Below are 16,357 nucleotides of genomic sequence, written 5' to 3'. Positions count from 1 at the left end.
CTTTAATACTACTAAATCACATCTGTGATAAGTTTCAGCAATAAGCCTGATACTTTTAACAGGAAGATCATCAAAACTTTTATCTTTATCTTTATCTTCAACTTTAGTCATCTTCCCAACCAATTTTTATTTGCACACTTGACTAAGGGAATTATAGTTCACATGTCCTTGCCTTTTATGCCAACTATATGATTTATCCATTGAACTGGTATTATTCATTGAGACTATGACCAGTTCCTATCCCAATGAATCAAATATAGTGCAACATTTATCTTTGAAAACAACTATGTATTTCTTCTCCATCAATTGACCAATGCTAAGGAGATTATGATCTATTTCAAGAACTAAAAGCACATCTATAATTACTTTAGTACCTGTTGGAGTGTTGATCAACACATCCCCTTTTCCCTTAGCTTTTACGATTTTGCCATTACCAATCATCACCTTAAGATTGCATCTTCTGTCAATCTTCCTAAATATGCTTTCATCTGATGTCATGTGGTTGGTGCTTCCACTATCAATCAACCAACCTTTCGCGACTCTATTTTTTGATACAGAACTTATGGCTGTGAATACATGCTCCTCCTAAATGTGATCTCCCTCAGTTAACTGAGCTTGCACATTCTGTTGAGGGGTTCATCCTTTGTTCATGCATACTTTCTCCATGTGGCCAAATTGTTTACAGCTTCTACATTGAATATCTTTAGCTTGAACTAGTAATACCTTTACAAGTGATTTGTCTTTTTGTAGTGAAAGCATGGTGGGTTTTCTTCCTTGCCACCATCTCTCCATCTATCCTCTTTCTTCTCTGTCCAACCTTTCTTACCCTTATGTTTCTGGGGGTTTGCATTATCAATACTCAAGGCTCGCAATGTTTCTTCTTCTACGTGCTCTCAAAGCCTTGTTTCTTCTTCTACGTGCTTCCAATGCCTTGATGCTCTTCTTTGCTCTTGAACATACAGAGCATTTATTAATTTTGAAAAAGAGATCGCTGAGAGATCCCTTGAGTCTTCGAGTGAGGAAATCTTAGATTCATACCTCTCAAAAAGTGTTATTATATCCTTCTCAATGACCCCACTATCTGCGAATTGTTCCCCAAGTAACCTGATGTTATTCACTACCGCCATGATTCTGCCTACGTATTGCTTTACTATTTCAGTCTCCTTCATCTTTAAATTCTCAAAATCTCTTCTAAAACTAATGAGTTGTTGTTGTCTGGTCTTGTCTGAACCTTGAAACTCCTCCTTTGGGGTTTCACAGGCCATAATGCGTGTGAATATGACATATGAGACACCATTCTGAATACAGGATATTACCTTGTATCTTTTAGCTCGCTTGTCACTATGGTGTTTGATTTGAGCGACTGTAGCATTGTCCCTCAATGGTGCTAGCTCAACATTAATATTCAAAACCTCCCACAAGTCATAAGCTTGTAGGTAGGTCTTCCTCTTAACAACCCATATATGATAGTTTTTTCCATTGAAAATGAATAGTGGAAGTGGTCAAAAGCTTGCAGAAGCCATGTATAACTTAAAAAGAACAGTAACGACCCGTAAGAAGACAAATCTAATACCATTTGTTGGAATTTTGATACTAAGAAAGAAACAATTACAGAGAAGAACCTCAAATTTTAACAACAAAATTTTCTGTTAAGGTTTTTATTATTTTTCACTCATTTATTTTAAACAATGTAACAAGGGTATTTATAATAAAAAAAACTCCTAAATATGGAAAGAAATAAAAAAGTATTTTTATACTAATAAATGTCAAATATAAATGTTAAATATATTATACTAATAAATATTAAATCTTCTAGAAAGAAAATATATTTTGTTTAACTTGACTTGCAAGCAATCTCTTTAAATCCTATTCATATTTTTTAATTCACCAAAATTGAAGTGTTTGTCAACTTTACATGAATGGTCATCTCGCAACAAAAGTCTTGTTTGATTCCTAAACTCCCTTCATTGCCTACAACAAAGTTTCCTTGAAAGACATGTTCTTATTGGATGGTGGCTCTAGGATAATACCCCTATCATCGTGTAGGTTTGCTTCTCTTAAGTGAACTTTCTTTATCACCCTTCTAACCATGGACGATGACGTATTCCCCGGCCACTGGAGTAAGCAGATAGTGAGAGCATGATTTTCCAGGCTTACAACCAAGGAATTTTTCTTGAAAGAATAACCAAGGAATTAATGCAATGGAAAAGTGCTATGAATTTATATTTTATTTAATTTATTACTATAAAATGTTAGAGTAAAGCTCATTCTGTTTTACTTTTAATTTAACACTAAAAAATTTCTCGTTTTACTTTCAAGAAATCAATAATTAAAAAGAAAATAATTTCTCTAAACTTCTCTCATTATACGCTTAAATGAATTTATTAAGGTAGTGTTTGAAAAGTTATTTAGTAATTGGATTTGGGTATAATTGTTTGTAATTAGACAAGGGTGATATGTTTGGATAATCATTATAATTAGTAGGTCCCACTGAATTGAGTGTAGACCTGACTATAAGTCGAGCTACTCGTTCAGGCCTAAAGGATTGCCTGAAAAGTGAGAGGGTTTGAGTAAAAATATATACTCGAAAAATGAGTTTGGACAAAAAAATAAGGCCTGTTTTCTAGACGGGTCGTGCCTCGGATAATATTTTTTTGACTAGGCCTGGCCCAACTCTAATCAATTGTTTTGCTATCATTTTGCTATTATATTGCTATTGTTTTATTGTTATTGTTTGGATATTGTATAACTCTTGTTTTATTATTAATTTTGCTACAATTTAAGAGGCATTTGCTGGGTGAATTTCTGAAAAATGTCATTTTTTTTAAATTATTGGAGTAAGCTATTTTTTTTTGAAAAATTACGGGACTAGGCTGAAATAACGAAAATGCTTCCACTTTCCAAGTGTATTCAGCGTATTGACAGAAAAATGCTTTCAGTTGGAAGTACTTTCTGCCACATCAGTAGAAAATGCTTCCAGCTGAAAGCTTTTTCAACTAATATAGCAGAAAGAGCTTCCAGCCGGAAGTTATTTTAGTTGAAGTGGTAGAAAGAGCTTCCAATTGGAAACGCTTTCTGCCAATACGCTGAAAATTCTTCCAAGTGGAAGCATTTTCGTTATTTCGGCCTAGTCCCATAATTTTTAGAAAATACAGCCTAATCCAGTAATTTGTTTTTAAAAAAGGCATTTTTGGGAAATTTACTGGGCATTTTCTTGCTAAGTTGCAACTATCTTAGTATTATTTAAGTATAAATATTTTTTAATGTATTTTCAATTTGTAGGGAAACATTTATTTTAATGCTTTTTGATGTATTATATTTTTAAAATTTATTTTATATAAAATATAAAAAAATTAATACGGGTGGGCCAAGTTAAGCTCAAGTTTAACATTTTTAATATGGATCGGGCATGGACAGAATTTTAGACTCATTTTTTGGGCTGAGCCCCAGACCTAGAAAACAGGTTTAAAATTTTGTACCGGCCCTGCCCATGATCAGGTCTAAATGGGGTCAATTGAAGCACTCCAACTACACTTTCCAATTCTTAAGGGAGGGTGAGAATTAAAGTAATTGCGCAGGTAATTACATCCAAATTATCCAATTTTTTAAACAAATTATTTTTATACAAGTTATAAAAATTATATTATAAGCAAGAGCACTCATGAGTGTTTTAAATGGTTATGGCCAAGAAATTTTTATATTATAAGTTCTAAAAAATTAAGTTTTAAAAATAAATTGTGTATTTTATAAAGTTATAACAAAAAATTAGATTATTTAAATCTTAAAAAAATTCTAAAGTTATAGCTATAAAACTTATTAAAAAATAATTTACATGTTATAAAAGTGTTATAATATATTTATTTATAAAAAGTTATGGCCAGGTATGGACATAATTTATATATGTGTCTATACTATATATTATAAAAAAAATATACTTATTCATAAAAAAGTTAAATTTTTTTTATCATAACTTATTTATAAAAAATGATTGTTTTTAAAGTTATGACAAAAAAATGTATTATTTATAGGAAATGTTATGAAAGTTTTGGACAATTTACAAAACAAATATAAATTATTTTTAATACAATTTAAAAAAATAAATAGGTTTTGATAGAGAAAAATGTTTATTCAAGCTGAAATTTGACCTTACATGAACACTTACAGCAATGGCATCCACTAGTTTCAACTGAGTAGATATATTCAAAAACCAAGTAGTCTACTCGACTTGATAGGCTCGACATGATTTAAACTGAGTTTAGATAATAATAAAAAATTACACATTCTGAATTTAGTTTAAATAATAAAAAAATATATAATATATCTAAAAATATATTTTAAATATTTTATGAATTTTTAAATAATGAAACCAATTTTTTTGAATAAACCGACATAAAAATGAACTACAACTTAAAATTTTTTTGAATCGACCCATAAACATTTCTATATTAAAGTATACAACTGATTTTTCTTAGAAAAATACAATTGATTTAAGGCTTAGGCCCAACCTTCTACAGTGGGCTAAGTATAATTTTCTCCCAACTTAGGCGTAAGAGATGCACACCACGATCTTAATTTTCAAAAAACTCTTCGTTTCGTTTGTTCGAATTTGAATTTTCTTTAGTAAAAAACAGGAAGTGAAAGCCAATATGGCGGGAACAGATCTACCACAAAATCTCCCTTTTCTTTACCTCGGCTTGCTTCAGATAAATCCAGAGGAGGTAATATAATCTCTTTACAGTTGCATATATCTTTTTTTTTCTTGAGAAAATGTTGTAATTGAAGTGATAGGAAACTTACGAAATAGCTCACTGATTTATGGATAGAAACTTATATAAGATCAAAAGAAGAAATTTAAAATATAATTAAAAGATAAGATAAAACAATAATAGCGAAAGGTAAATAAAATTATTTAAATATTTTAAATCCAGAAATATCAATAATTTTTTTGAATTTTTTTTTTTAAATCCTGTTAACATGAAAGAGAACTAGATTAGAATTTCAGCAAAGCAGTTTTTCCGTCTTCTTTTTTTGCTTCTCTACATTTATTCTCTGTAGAAAACAAAGGGAGATTTATTTTAAAATTTTCACTAATTTGTTTTAAAATTAAATCTTTTTTTTTTGCATATATTTTTAATAATTGTTCTATTGTTCGCAGGCCAGAATTGCTCTGATTCAAGATGAAATATCCACCGCTGGATCTGATGAAGGAGTTTAAGGTACTAAAACGGCACTGGTTCTATTATTTGCGTATCTGAATGAATCAAGGATTACTTTTTGTTTTTGTAATTAAACATATATTTAAAACTTTTTCATGGATTATTTGACGATTAAAGAAGCAAAAATAAGATAAAAACATCACCTATGTCTTTTTAATTTATGCAGAGATTAGTTTATTTTCCAAATGGTTGAGTTCAATTTTAAGATTAGGTTTGCTGTAAATTCTTCAATCCTTGGTGTTTTAGAGAGAGCGTTATCCAAATTGAAATAGTTATGGTCTAATTTCTTGATGAATGGATTATGGGAATTCATCTTTTGCAAGTCTTTTACGTACTAACATTTCTGTAATGGTGTTGACGTCCTTAAATATAAATTGCATGAGAACTTTTGGGGCTATACATTTATGAAAGTTGATTCTATGGTATGGCCATAATTAGTGCCCTAAAGATAAGGTATATATAAATACCTAGTATCTTTGTTCATTAATGCTCAAGGTGCAAAAGAATGTCATTATCTGAATGGATTTTTACAGCAAAATTTCACATATATATATATTAGCTTCTTATTGAAAAAAATTGAAATGATTTCTAATGCTCGAGCCTTTACTGCTCTCTTTTACAAATCTCTTACCATACTGTATAAGAGGTTTTATGTATCTCTGTTCTTGCTCACTGTTATAGTCTTGATAAATATTACTTTCACTTATTGAATTATAGAAACTAGTTTTCATCTGTGGATCTAACTCATAACCAGTCATGGAACTCTGTCCAAAGAAACAAGAGGGAAAGGAGAAGAAAGAAGATTGTAAAATAATAATGCCTTCTTACAGCCGGCCCCGCTGTTAAATAAATTAGCTGAATCCATTTTCATAAGGTTTATCTACAGCTTTTGCGTGTGTATTGAAGATGCTTCTGTATCCTTTACAATCAAAGATAGCAACGTAGCTTTACCCTCTTCATAGTTTCCGCTTGTCCCCTGTAACGGAAAGATCTATCATCATATGCTTATATACAGACTTTAGGAAAAACATGCTAAAGTTAGGCTATAGTAATTAAAATGAGCGAACTTACAATCTGTTCTGGAGGCATAATGTTTGGAACAATGGTATCCTTGGAAAAAATTCTTGGATTGCTAGACTTGTTGACTTCTATCTGAGTTGAGAATAGGGCAGAGACCGGCCGATGATCGGAAAACTTAATTTCACTTCGCAAGTAGGATAAAAGTTTCACTCCTTTTCCATACCACAGAATTCTATCACACCTGTGACAAGACACATGCATCATGCTCATAGAATCAGATCTGTGTTTAAGGAGTTTGATTCTGTGAAAATTAGTTGGTTGCACAATATACCATGCTGGAGTCCTTTGTTTCTCTCCTGATCTACTGGGAACGCCACCTGAGTATCGATTACAATTTGATGAAGAGTATTTATAAGTTGGTGCAAATTCAATGTTACCCTCTCTCCAACCTTGGAACACTCCTCCATCTTCTTGTTCCCTTCGAAGCTGATCGAACTCTTGCAGTGCTTTCCAGTCTTTCTTCTGTATCAAATGCCTAGCTAAATTGTCTTCCAAGTTGTATAACCTATAGTTGAGATCCCCAAACCAGAATATCCGACTGTTCCATAAAAATGATGAAGGTTTTATTTCATGAATTTGGATTGTTAATACAACTAATTTGCATAGATTTCGGTTATTCCTATCCTAATGATATTTCAAACATTAATGTTCAATTGTTGCGACTGGATAATACTTTTTTGTTTGGAATTCAAGGTAGTTGTGAGTGCTAGACGATTTAGATGTCACATTCTGCCTACAAATATGTTCAATTTTGAAGAGGAATTACTTACTCATGTCCTAAGATGGTGAGAGGATGAAGATTGTGTTCATCTTTGGCTGATCGAGGAAAGCTTGTTCGCTTAAAAATCTCTGAAACTTGATGATTCCTTCGGCCTTCATCGCCTTGTTTCTCTCCAGAAGCCAAATGAGCAGCAATGAAGCAGAAGCTGGTCCTTTCAATTGACATACTAACTGAAACTGAACCTTTGTTTCCCAAATAACCCATGATCCCACAAGCCACTGAACTAACTTTCACATTTGAAACACTGTATTTCGTCGCCAACTCCTCCTTCATCCATACACTTATGAAAACACCAACCATTTTCTTGCTTGCCATTAGCTTGTATTTGCTGCCTCCAATGACTGCTTGCTGATGATGTCGATGTTCAGTTATTGGCTTACCTCTCATCCGCGCATTGTCACAAATTGCACTAAAACTAGCTCCTTTTTCTAAACCAGGATTTCTTACATAATGGTAGCTGTCACTTGAGATTGGATTCAACATGGGAGTCAACCAAGGGCAACCAGAACTTTCGTTTAGTGCTTTTCCTATTAGCAGGTTCCAATTTGTTGCTTTTCTTGGATCTTCTGCCCCTATCACCGTTCGAGTTTTCAAGGGTACAATCTCTTGAAATCTACAGGTTGAAACTTTTGTAATGTCAGTTCAACAATTTACTCTGTTCATTGCATGATAGCAGAGATTAAACAGCATTACATAATTTTTGGAATTATTTCATACCCGAGAACATAGATATCAACAGCATCCTGGGGTTTCAGCCATTCTTCTAAATCAACAGCTAAACTTCCTACAGGAGCTCTTCCAGCAACATTCCAAGTTCCTACAAAAATCCTGAGCCATGGAGGAAAGGTTAGCTAAATTGAACTTTAACCCCCTTTTTTTTTTCCTTTATTGTTTAAGCCTTTAAAACTCACCTTAACTCATTAGTTGAAGTGCATGGATCTATCTCTAACGAACTAACATAAATGTCTTCCATGAAATCATCTCCATCTGCAAGAAACATATCCAATGGTGAAAAAAAAAAGAACAAAGAAAAACTCAAAAAAAAACTAAAACAAGCATAAAAGTAACCTGAAAGTTCATCCTGTAAGTAATAAGGATCAGGTTGTTTCTTTTTGTGCTTCCTTTTGAGCCATTTCCTAAATTTCCCAGAGCTTGACTTTGGGTTCTTGTCATTCATTGTAACTCCTAATGGAAAACAACTCCATACCAAATTTCTTTTTCCATAAAACAAGGAGGATTGTAATAAACTTAGTCCAACTTCTGTTGCTTTCTTCCTGATTTCACCGATCTCAATCTATGATAAAACCAAAAAAATATAGTTTTCCCTGTTGAATGTCTTAGTGTTCATCGCCTGGTAAACCTAATAGATGAGCTTGAAAAAAACAGTTTAAAACAATGAGACAAAACCCCGAAGTTTAGGCATATAGTTTTATTTGATAATCCCAAGAGATTGAAGTATATGAGAGAGGGAGACTGGGAAAAACAGTTACAATGAAAAGTCAAGGCTTTGAAGGATGATGAGAACCTTCATCTTATATCTTGGGCATATGATTGAATTTCCTAAATCTCAAGGAACCAAAAAAATAAAATCAAATGAAATGAAAAAAATTGGACCTCACAATGTTCTATCAAGAAAATTTTTTTGTTTGATTATTAGAGCTGTTAGGTGGTAGTGCTGGTCACGTATGTCTTGTGTATTTGTAACGTGACAAGTTTATTTCATGTCCAACTCAAATTTTATATTATTAATATATTTGGTTGGTTTCTTTTTTATAATTATGTTTAAGGGGTTAATATTATATATGTTAATAATTCATATTATATCTATGATTTGTTGACATATTCATGTCGAATTATATTAATTTATCTTAGTGTAGTATTTTCTTTAAACATTTTCAAAAATCTCAAGAAAAATGAAACCTGGTTTCGTAAAGATTTTACTAAAATGGAACTAAGTACTCAATGCACATTATTCTTTCTCAAGTCATTTTTAGTTTAATTTATGTTTGCCATGAATAAATTATTTAAACTAAACTTTTGATATATTTTTTTTATAAATAGGAGTTCAGTCATTAATTGTACTACCTCCGTCATTCTACTAGGCATTGGCTCTGTTGGTCTATGTTGACTACAAACATTATTATATTAAAGTTTCAGAAACACGTGAATTAACTATTTTTTATAAATAAATCGTTTAAAGAAGATGATCATCACTTGTCACTAACATACTTTACCTTGTAACTTAAGTGATGTTATAGTTTCACTTAACAAGGATCTTGGAAAGGGCCAATTGATCCATTATATCCAACTATATAAGCCCTCTCTCACCTCAGGCAGGAAGGGTAGAAACACTCATTCTTTTACTTAACACATTTAACTCCTGTCTCCCTCATCATCTCCTTCGTTCCTTCAAACCTCAACTTCTGATCATTGATAGAGTAAGACTCTCCGCAAATAAGATTAACTGTCTCCTGCAGTCATCATGATCTTTTCCACACCACTTCTTAGTATCAACAATCTTAAATCTAAAATACTTCAAACTGTTTAGTTTTCATGTTAAAGCAAAAGTATCATATCATGTTAAAGCAATGTAATCTTGAAGGACTTTAACTTCTTTTAACTTGGTTTTCCCTTAGCTATTCATTTTTTAAGATTGACCCCCATGAATTCAAGAAAAAAAAAGCATAAAAAAGATGGCATGATGTTTCATCAACTCTTATAATTGACTTTGATTAAACTAAGGAGTTGATTCTCTTTACATTTATTTATTCAACTTGAACATTATATATCCGCTCTCAGATATTTTTTCTATTTCTCATCAGATCCATTCCTTTTCGTGCAGACCAATTATTCTTATGACTAAACTAGAGCTGAATATATATAAATTCAATAATTGATTTCCATAAATGAATGTATTTATTTGTTTCTAGGTATCTTGGTTTTACAATGGTCAATTTATGGGAACATTTTACAGTTCCCGACTCCAACCACAAATTAGACATCATGATTCTCGCTATGACAATAAATAAAAATATTATATCCTATTAGAGATGAATAAAAATTAAATAAATAAGGCATGTCAGTTTCTTAATTTCACTTGTAGATTTAAAAAAAATTCACCTTTAATGTATCAAATAATATTTTTATATTATATTTAAATTTAAGATTTTAATCTATCTTTCCTGAAAAAGATAAAACCTATCTAACAAATTGAGTCGTATTTATATTTATAGAATTAATATGGGAAAAATACAAAATATGCATATACGTACATATATAGATTATTGAATCTACCAAAAATCGAGTCTCAATCACAATCAGTTCAAAAGAGCAGCATTGGTCCATATCAGTTATGACGACACCTTCCACTTGTGTGGTTTGTTTTGGATATCATATCATCATCTTGTCAACAAAAATAAAAATCATGGTTACAGCTCCTTTTTTTTTTTGTACATATGGTTATACTTTGTCATCCTTTTTTTTTCTGGATTTTTTTAAACTTAATTATAAAAAATTTTAAAATGTTCATTCACTCATTTTAATTGGGTTTGTTTCTTTTTAGTACAGATAAGTTTTTAACGGGAGGATAAGGTGAATTTTACATATCGTCTTAATTTAATTATTATTTTAAAAAATTAACTTTTAATATTTATATATTATTTCAATTTGATCATAATTTTAAAATTTTAAAATATAAAGCATACATATATTTTTAAAAAATATTAAAATCTGTAAATATAAAAACAAAAAATATATAACTTTTTAGAAATCTAATTTAGTTCCAAACCCCAAAAAAAATCCTGATTGACTCTCATATCCACTGGTTTCCTGTTTTTCAAAAAAAGAAAAAACTTTGGCATATGAATCACCATCATCTAGTTTTTTCTCACCCAATTCTTTTATTTTTCTTTATCACTTTTCGTTTTATATTTCCTTTTAAAAGTCGACTCGATTTCTTTACCAAGTTTTTCACCATTTGTTTCTTCAAAATCTCAACATCTTGTCACACTCCATCCTTTTCTCTCCCCCCATCGAAATTATTCTCGATTTCTTTTTTCTTCCCTAAACTCGATAACCCCTTTGCATCTTTACTTCTCACTTTCGACTTTGAAAACCCATTTGCATTTTCAATTAAAAAACCATGATTTTCAGTCAATTCATCAACTTTATCAAAAATTGACCGTTACTGGGAAGAAATTTTTCCCCCTGGATTTAGGCTCGGGGTTAGACTCTTGATCGATGAGATCAAGGATGATGGATCCAAAATCAACACGAATGTCACCTTTGGTGAAGGAAAGAGGGGCAAACAAAGTTCTAATAAGAAAACTCACATTCTTAGAAGAAGAAAAAAGAGAAATTTCTAAATCAATTTTTTGAGTTTAAAATTTTGTGGGGTTCTTTTTTATTCATTTTAGAAAAATCCAAATCTATTTTTGAGAGTTGTGACAATGGGTGGAGTAGTCAAGGTGAAGGTTTTGGGGTTTAGAATTTATTAGAATTAAATTAAAGAAACAAAAATAACTAGATGAATAAGAAGAATATAATTATTAGAACATAGATTTTTGGGGGTTTAGGAGTAGATTGTTTTTTTTTTTAATTTTTATCTATTTTGTTTTTTCTATTTATAATTTTAGATTTTCAGAAAATATTTATATTTTCTATATATTTTTTAAATTCTTTTAAAATTAGAAAGAGATAATATATTAATATTGAGGGTTAGTTTTTTTTTAAATTATAACTAAATTGATATAACAGGTAAAAATTAAAAATTAAAATTATTATTATATCAATTTTTAAGCTATCACCTTACTTTCTCTTTAAAAATTTAACCACACTTAACGAACAAAGGACTCAAAAAAAAACAAAATTAATTGATCATTTTTTTAAAAAAATTACTAGATAAATAAAAAAATTGAGTATAGTTGGGCCACCTCTAATGTAATTTACCTTTTTTTTTGGATAATAGTCTTTTCACTCAATTTAATTTATAGCTAGTATCCATCAAGTTCCGTTTTTCGAATGAGGTCTAAAAGGTTAGATATAACTATAAATTTGATGTCAGCATTCTAGATAAATTTATTGTTTTTAAATAATTCATGTATTTTGGAAAAATTATATTTTTATATCTAAATTCAAATATAAACAAAAAAAAAACAAATATTTGTCAAAAATATTTTGAAAACAGATTCAAGCAACAAAACCATCAAATATTTCATTGGAAATTATTTACATTAATCTTTCATATTTTTAGCTACTTTTCTAGTTAATTTCTTGGATGTTGAGATGTTTTTACTTAAATGTCTCTATTTTAATATATAAATTTCAAGTTGTTGAGAGTTTTTCTATATGTTCCTGAATTAATTTTGTATATTAATATAATACGGTCACTATTCATATATGTGACATGTTAAATAGGTTTTCATATACGATGACATGTATCCTATTTTAGGGTTAACACGTGTATACTCGAAGTAGGTTTGTGTACACAGTTTTCACACCATGTGTAAGTGAACTCATTTTATGTATTACGCATCCTTATATTGGGCTTGCTCATACTACAAATGTGCGAGCACTACGCATGTGTAAATCTATACAGAATATGAATCAAAACTTGACGAACTAACGGGTCAGTGGGTTGATAATAATTAATAACATAACACAAGTCTAAATTTTAAAATAAACCAATAAAGTTTATGAGACTACTTTTTTTGTGTGTAATTTCGAAGTCAACCTAACAATCTTACTTTGTTTTGCTTATTAGGATTCAATGCCATCCATATGAATTTTCACAAAGACCCACCAAAAATAAAAATAACTGATATTCAAAATAGAAAATATGACATATATTGTATTTTGTTACATAGAGTTTGTTTTTTTTATGGATTGATGAAAATTTTTATAGATTATGTTTTTTTTTTAATTTCTTTTACTGCTTATTAATATTGAGAGGGGGAAGGGATATTGTCTATTGAGATGAGACAAAGAGGCATTAATGAGGTGCTTACATTCTAACAAGATGAAAATGATATATTCTGCTCTTTGTAGATATATGTCTTTCTCATTTTAATTATTTTGATGAATGAGTCATTACCTGTCCTTATTCATTGGGACCAATCTAGGGATGACAAAATAATCTTCTTTTAGTGTGAAAACAGAGACTATAAGGATGAAATTATAATGAGATTGATTTGGAATTAAGATTTTTTTTTAACCCTCATTATTTAGGTGTACGTAAAACATTTTTAGGTTTTCTATATATATTATATGAGTGTAGTATCACGATTTATAGTGTTTATTTTTTGATACAATGTTTAGAACTACCCATAGAAACTTCTAACCCTTAAATAAGAGGATAATGTGCTTTAGTGCACTCAAACTCACACCCTCTTGTACTGGGAACAATGTTGATGTTAACTAAACTAAAACTCAATCGACATTTTAAGTTTAATATTAGAATAATTATTTTCTATAAAAAAAATTCTTTAAACGAGTTTAAAATGTTACAATTTTTTTATTAAAATAATAAAATAATTAAAAATAACATTTTACATCCACTAGTAGTGAACAAACTAAATGTCTTTTCTATTATTACAGGGTTTTTTACTAAAATAATCTTAAAAAAATAAAAAAATAAAAAACAAAAATAGTATATCTTATTTTTTATTTACCAAAATAGTACAAAAAAAAAGCAGAAATATGGGTGATGGGCCTACCACAGGCGGCACCAAAAGTGCCTGTGGCAGAGGCGGCACCAACATGTTCGTATTTCAGCCCTTTGATCGTTTTTTTCGGATTTTATTACTTTAAAAAATATTATTTTCTAATTTTATTATTTTACATTATTTTAGTACATTATGTTTGAAATGTATTCATTTAGTGTGTTTTTTAAATAAATTTAAAAAAAAAACTTATTTCGGCCCTTTGTTCGTATTTTTTTCCCAGATTTTATTACTTTCAATAAAAATATATTATTTTCGTATTTTATTATTTTACATTATTTTAGTACATTATTTTTGAAATGTATTAATTTACTGTGTTTTTTAAATAAATTTAAATAAAAACTCTTATTTTGACCCTTTGTTCCTATTGTTTTCCCTGGATTTTGTTACTTTTAAAAAATATATTATTTTCTAATTTTACATTATTTTAGTACATTATGTTTGAAATGTATTAATTTATTGTATTTTTTAAATAAATTTAAAAAAAACCCTTATTTCGGCCCTTTGTTCGTATTTTTTTCCCAGGATTTTATTACTTTAAAAAATATACTATTTTCTAATTTTATTATTTTACATTATTTTAGTACATTATGTTTGAAATTTATTCATTTAGTGTGTTTTTTAAATAAATTTTAAAAAAAACCCTTATTTCGGCCATTTGTTCGTTTTTTTTCCGAATTTTATTACTTTCAGTAAAAAAACACACTAAATGAATAAATTTCAAACATAATGTACTAAAATAATATAAAATAATAAAATTAGAAAATAATATATTTTTTAAAGTAATAAAATCCGGGAAAAAAATACGAACAAATGGCCGAAATACGAACATGTTAGTGCCGCCTCTGCCACAGGCACCTTTGGTGCCGCCTGTAGCAGGCCCATCACCCATATTTCTGCTCTCTTTTTTTTTGTACCATTTTTTGTAAATAAAAAATAAGATATACTATTTTGGTTTTTTTTTGGATTATTTTAGTAAAAAACTCATTATTACATATCTATTATATTAATAAAATTATTATTGTAGAGAAATCTACTTGTATTTAATATATTTTTGTACCATTAATATTTGAACAATTTAAAGTTTTAAAGGTAAAGTAAATAGTTAGAAATTTTTAATTTACGTTAAACTTGACATGCATAATCTTAATGAATGAAATTTAAAATATGACAGCTAGATCATAATAATATTAATTGTAGAAAAATATATGAAAATGTATAAAATTAAAGTGGTGTAAATGGATTCCCTTCCTTTTATTATTTTATTAGATTGATAAAATTATTAATACAAAATGTTAAAATAATTAAGATATAATTTTTATTGTAAAAAAACTTAATTTATATATAAATATAATTTTCAAGACTCACTACAAAGGAAAAAAAATTATGAAAAGATCAACAAGTGTTGGTTATAATGTTAAGATACATTACATTCTCAATAAGAAAACATAAATTTTAATTTTAAAGATAATATTGTTAAAATGAGTAATCATAAATCCTGAGCCTGAATCGTAACGAAATTAAAAAAAGATCCCGAAAAGTTTCTCTAAGCTAAAGTAACCTATTAGTGAAATTTTTAAACTCCATGAACAAAAGCAATTTATTCTACCAAAAATTTCTTTCGAAGACAAACTAGGTTCTATAAGACTAATTTTCACCAATTGAAGTTAGGGGTGTTCAAACAGTTAACCATTCGGCTAACCAAACTGAACAAATATTAACCAAATTAACTAAACTTTTGAATTTTTTAACGGTTAACTGAATTGAATTTTTAAAAAAAAAATTAACCAAATCGAAATATTTTGACTAATTCGGTCGGTTAACCGAAATTTATATTTTTTTTTGTTAAAATAAGTATAAAATATATAGAAAAAAATAAATTGATAATGTTCATTTGACCGAATTATTTGAATTAAAATTACATATAATTTGTATTATTAATTGTTAAGTTCGGTTAATTACCCAATTTTGAATCAAATTAATCAATAACAAACTTCTAAAAAGTCATTAACTAACCTCCGACCGAATTAGATCAGATAACCGATTGATTAATTAAATTAGATTGGTTCGATCAATTAATTCAGTTTTTGTGAAAGTTTGGGCTTGCCTTTCTTAGTTAATTTACTAATTCCAATAATCGGCCTTGGGTTTATTGGTGGGCTAATTAAAGGCAAAAGACTAAAAAAGAATCGACCCCAACCTTCTCCAAATAGCCCACCAGTCTTCTCAGCCTACATCATCTCAAAATTACTAAGATTTTAGGAGTGGCTATTTCACAATTTAATGGAAAAGAGGGAACATAATATAAATTAAATTTGTGAAAATTGTTCTATCTTGATATTGTAATTTTGACTTTACTTTTTCCTTGAAAAGAATGTGTAAAAAATTTTTGCAAATTTTGATGAGTTCATTAGTAGTATTTTGGCCATCATATAAGCTTCTTGTTCCTTGTAAATCAAGCAACAATTTAAATTTTAACATGGAATTAAAGTAAGCATGAAGATTTTTTTTTTATATATACAAAAAGAGGCTATAAGGAGAGAATTGAGTGTGTATATATA

General features: G+C 29.1%; 1 protein-coding gene and 1 long non-coding RNA gene across 3 annotated transcripts; one reads left to right on the top strand and one right to left on the bottom strand.

The window, feature by feature from the left end:
* Positions 1-4,466: 4,466 nt before the first annotated feature.
* Positions 4,467-6,148, top strand: LOC121221123 (uncharacterized). Its single transcript, XR_005918492.1, has 2 exons — positions 4,467-4,718; positions 5,156-6,148. It is a non-coding gene; the product is annotated as an uncharacterized lncRNA (long non-coding RNA).
* LOC121221122 (type IV inositol polyphosphate 5-phosphatase 7) lies at positions 5,799-8,356 on the bottom strand. 2 transcript variants are annotated; one of them, XM_041101643.1, is made up of 7 exons: positions 8,146-8,356; positions 7,989-8,064; positions 7,795-7,905; positions 7,067-7,690; positions 6,568-6,834; positions 6,288-6,477; positions 5,799-6,207 (listed from the first exon to the last, which is right to left on the bottom strand). In XM_041101643.1, the coding sequence occupies exons 1-7, from the start codon at positions 8,252-8,254 to the stop codon at positions 6,097-6,099; spliced, it is 1,488 nt and encodes a 495-aa protein (XP_040957577.1). In that variant the 5' UTR covers positions 8,255-8,356; the 3' UTR covers positions 5,799-6,096. The 2 variants fall into 2 exon arrangements, with proteins under 2 accessions (XP_040957577.1, XP_040957578.1); XM_041101644.1 differs by having other exon boundaries at positions 5,799-6,192.
* Positions 8,357-16,357: the final 8,001 nt, after the last annotated feature.

Source organism: Gossypium hirsutum, chromosome D09, assembly GCF_007990345.1.
Source record: "Gossypium hirsutum isolate 1008001.06 chromosome D09, Gossypium_hirsutum_v2.1, whole genome shotgun sequence".
NCBI lineage: Eukaryota > Viridiplantae > Streptophyta > Magnoliopsida > Malvales > Malvaceae > Gossypium > Gossypium hirsutum.
This window is presented reverse-complemented; position numbering and strand designations above follow the sequence as displayed.

What these genes read in the sequence shown, in the direction of transcription:
- LOC121221122 (XM_041101643.1), bottom strand. Translation starts at nt 8,254, where the DNA reads ATGAATGACAAGAACCCAAAGTCAAGCTCTGGGAAATTTAGGAAATGG. An exon ending in ACTTCAACTAATGAGTTAAG is followed by an intron (nt 7,906 to 7,988) that starts GTGAGTTTTAAA and finishes TCCATGGCTCAG; the next exon opens with GATTTTTGTAGGAACTTGGA. An exon ending in TTATGCCTCCAGAACAGATT is followed by an intron (nt 6,208 to 6,287) that starts GTAAGTTCGCTC and finishes ATATGATGATAG; the next exon opens with ATCTTTCCGTTACAGGGGAC.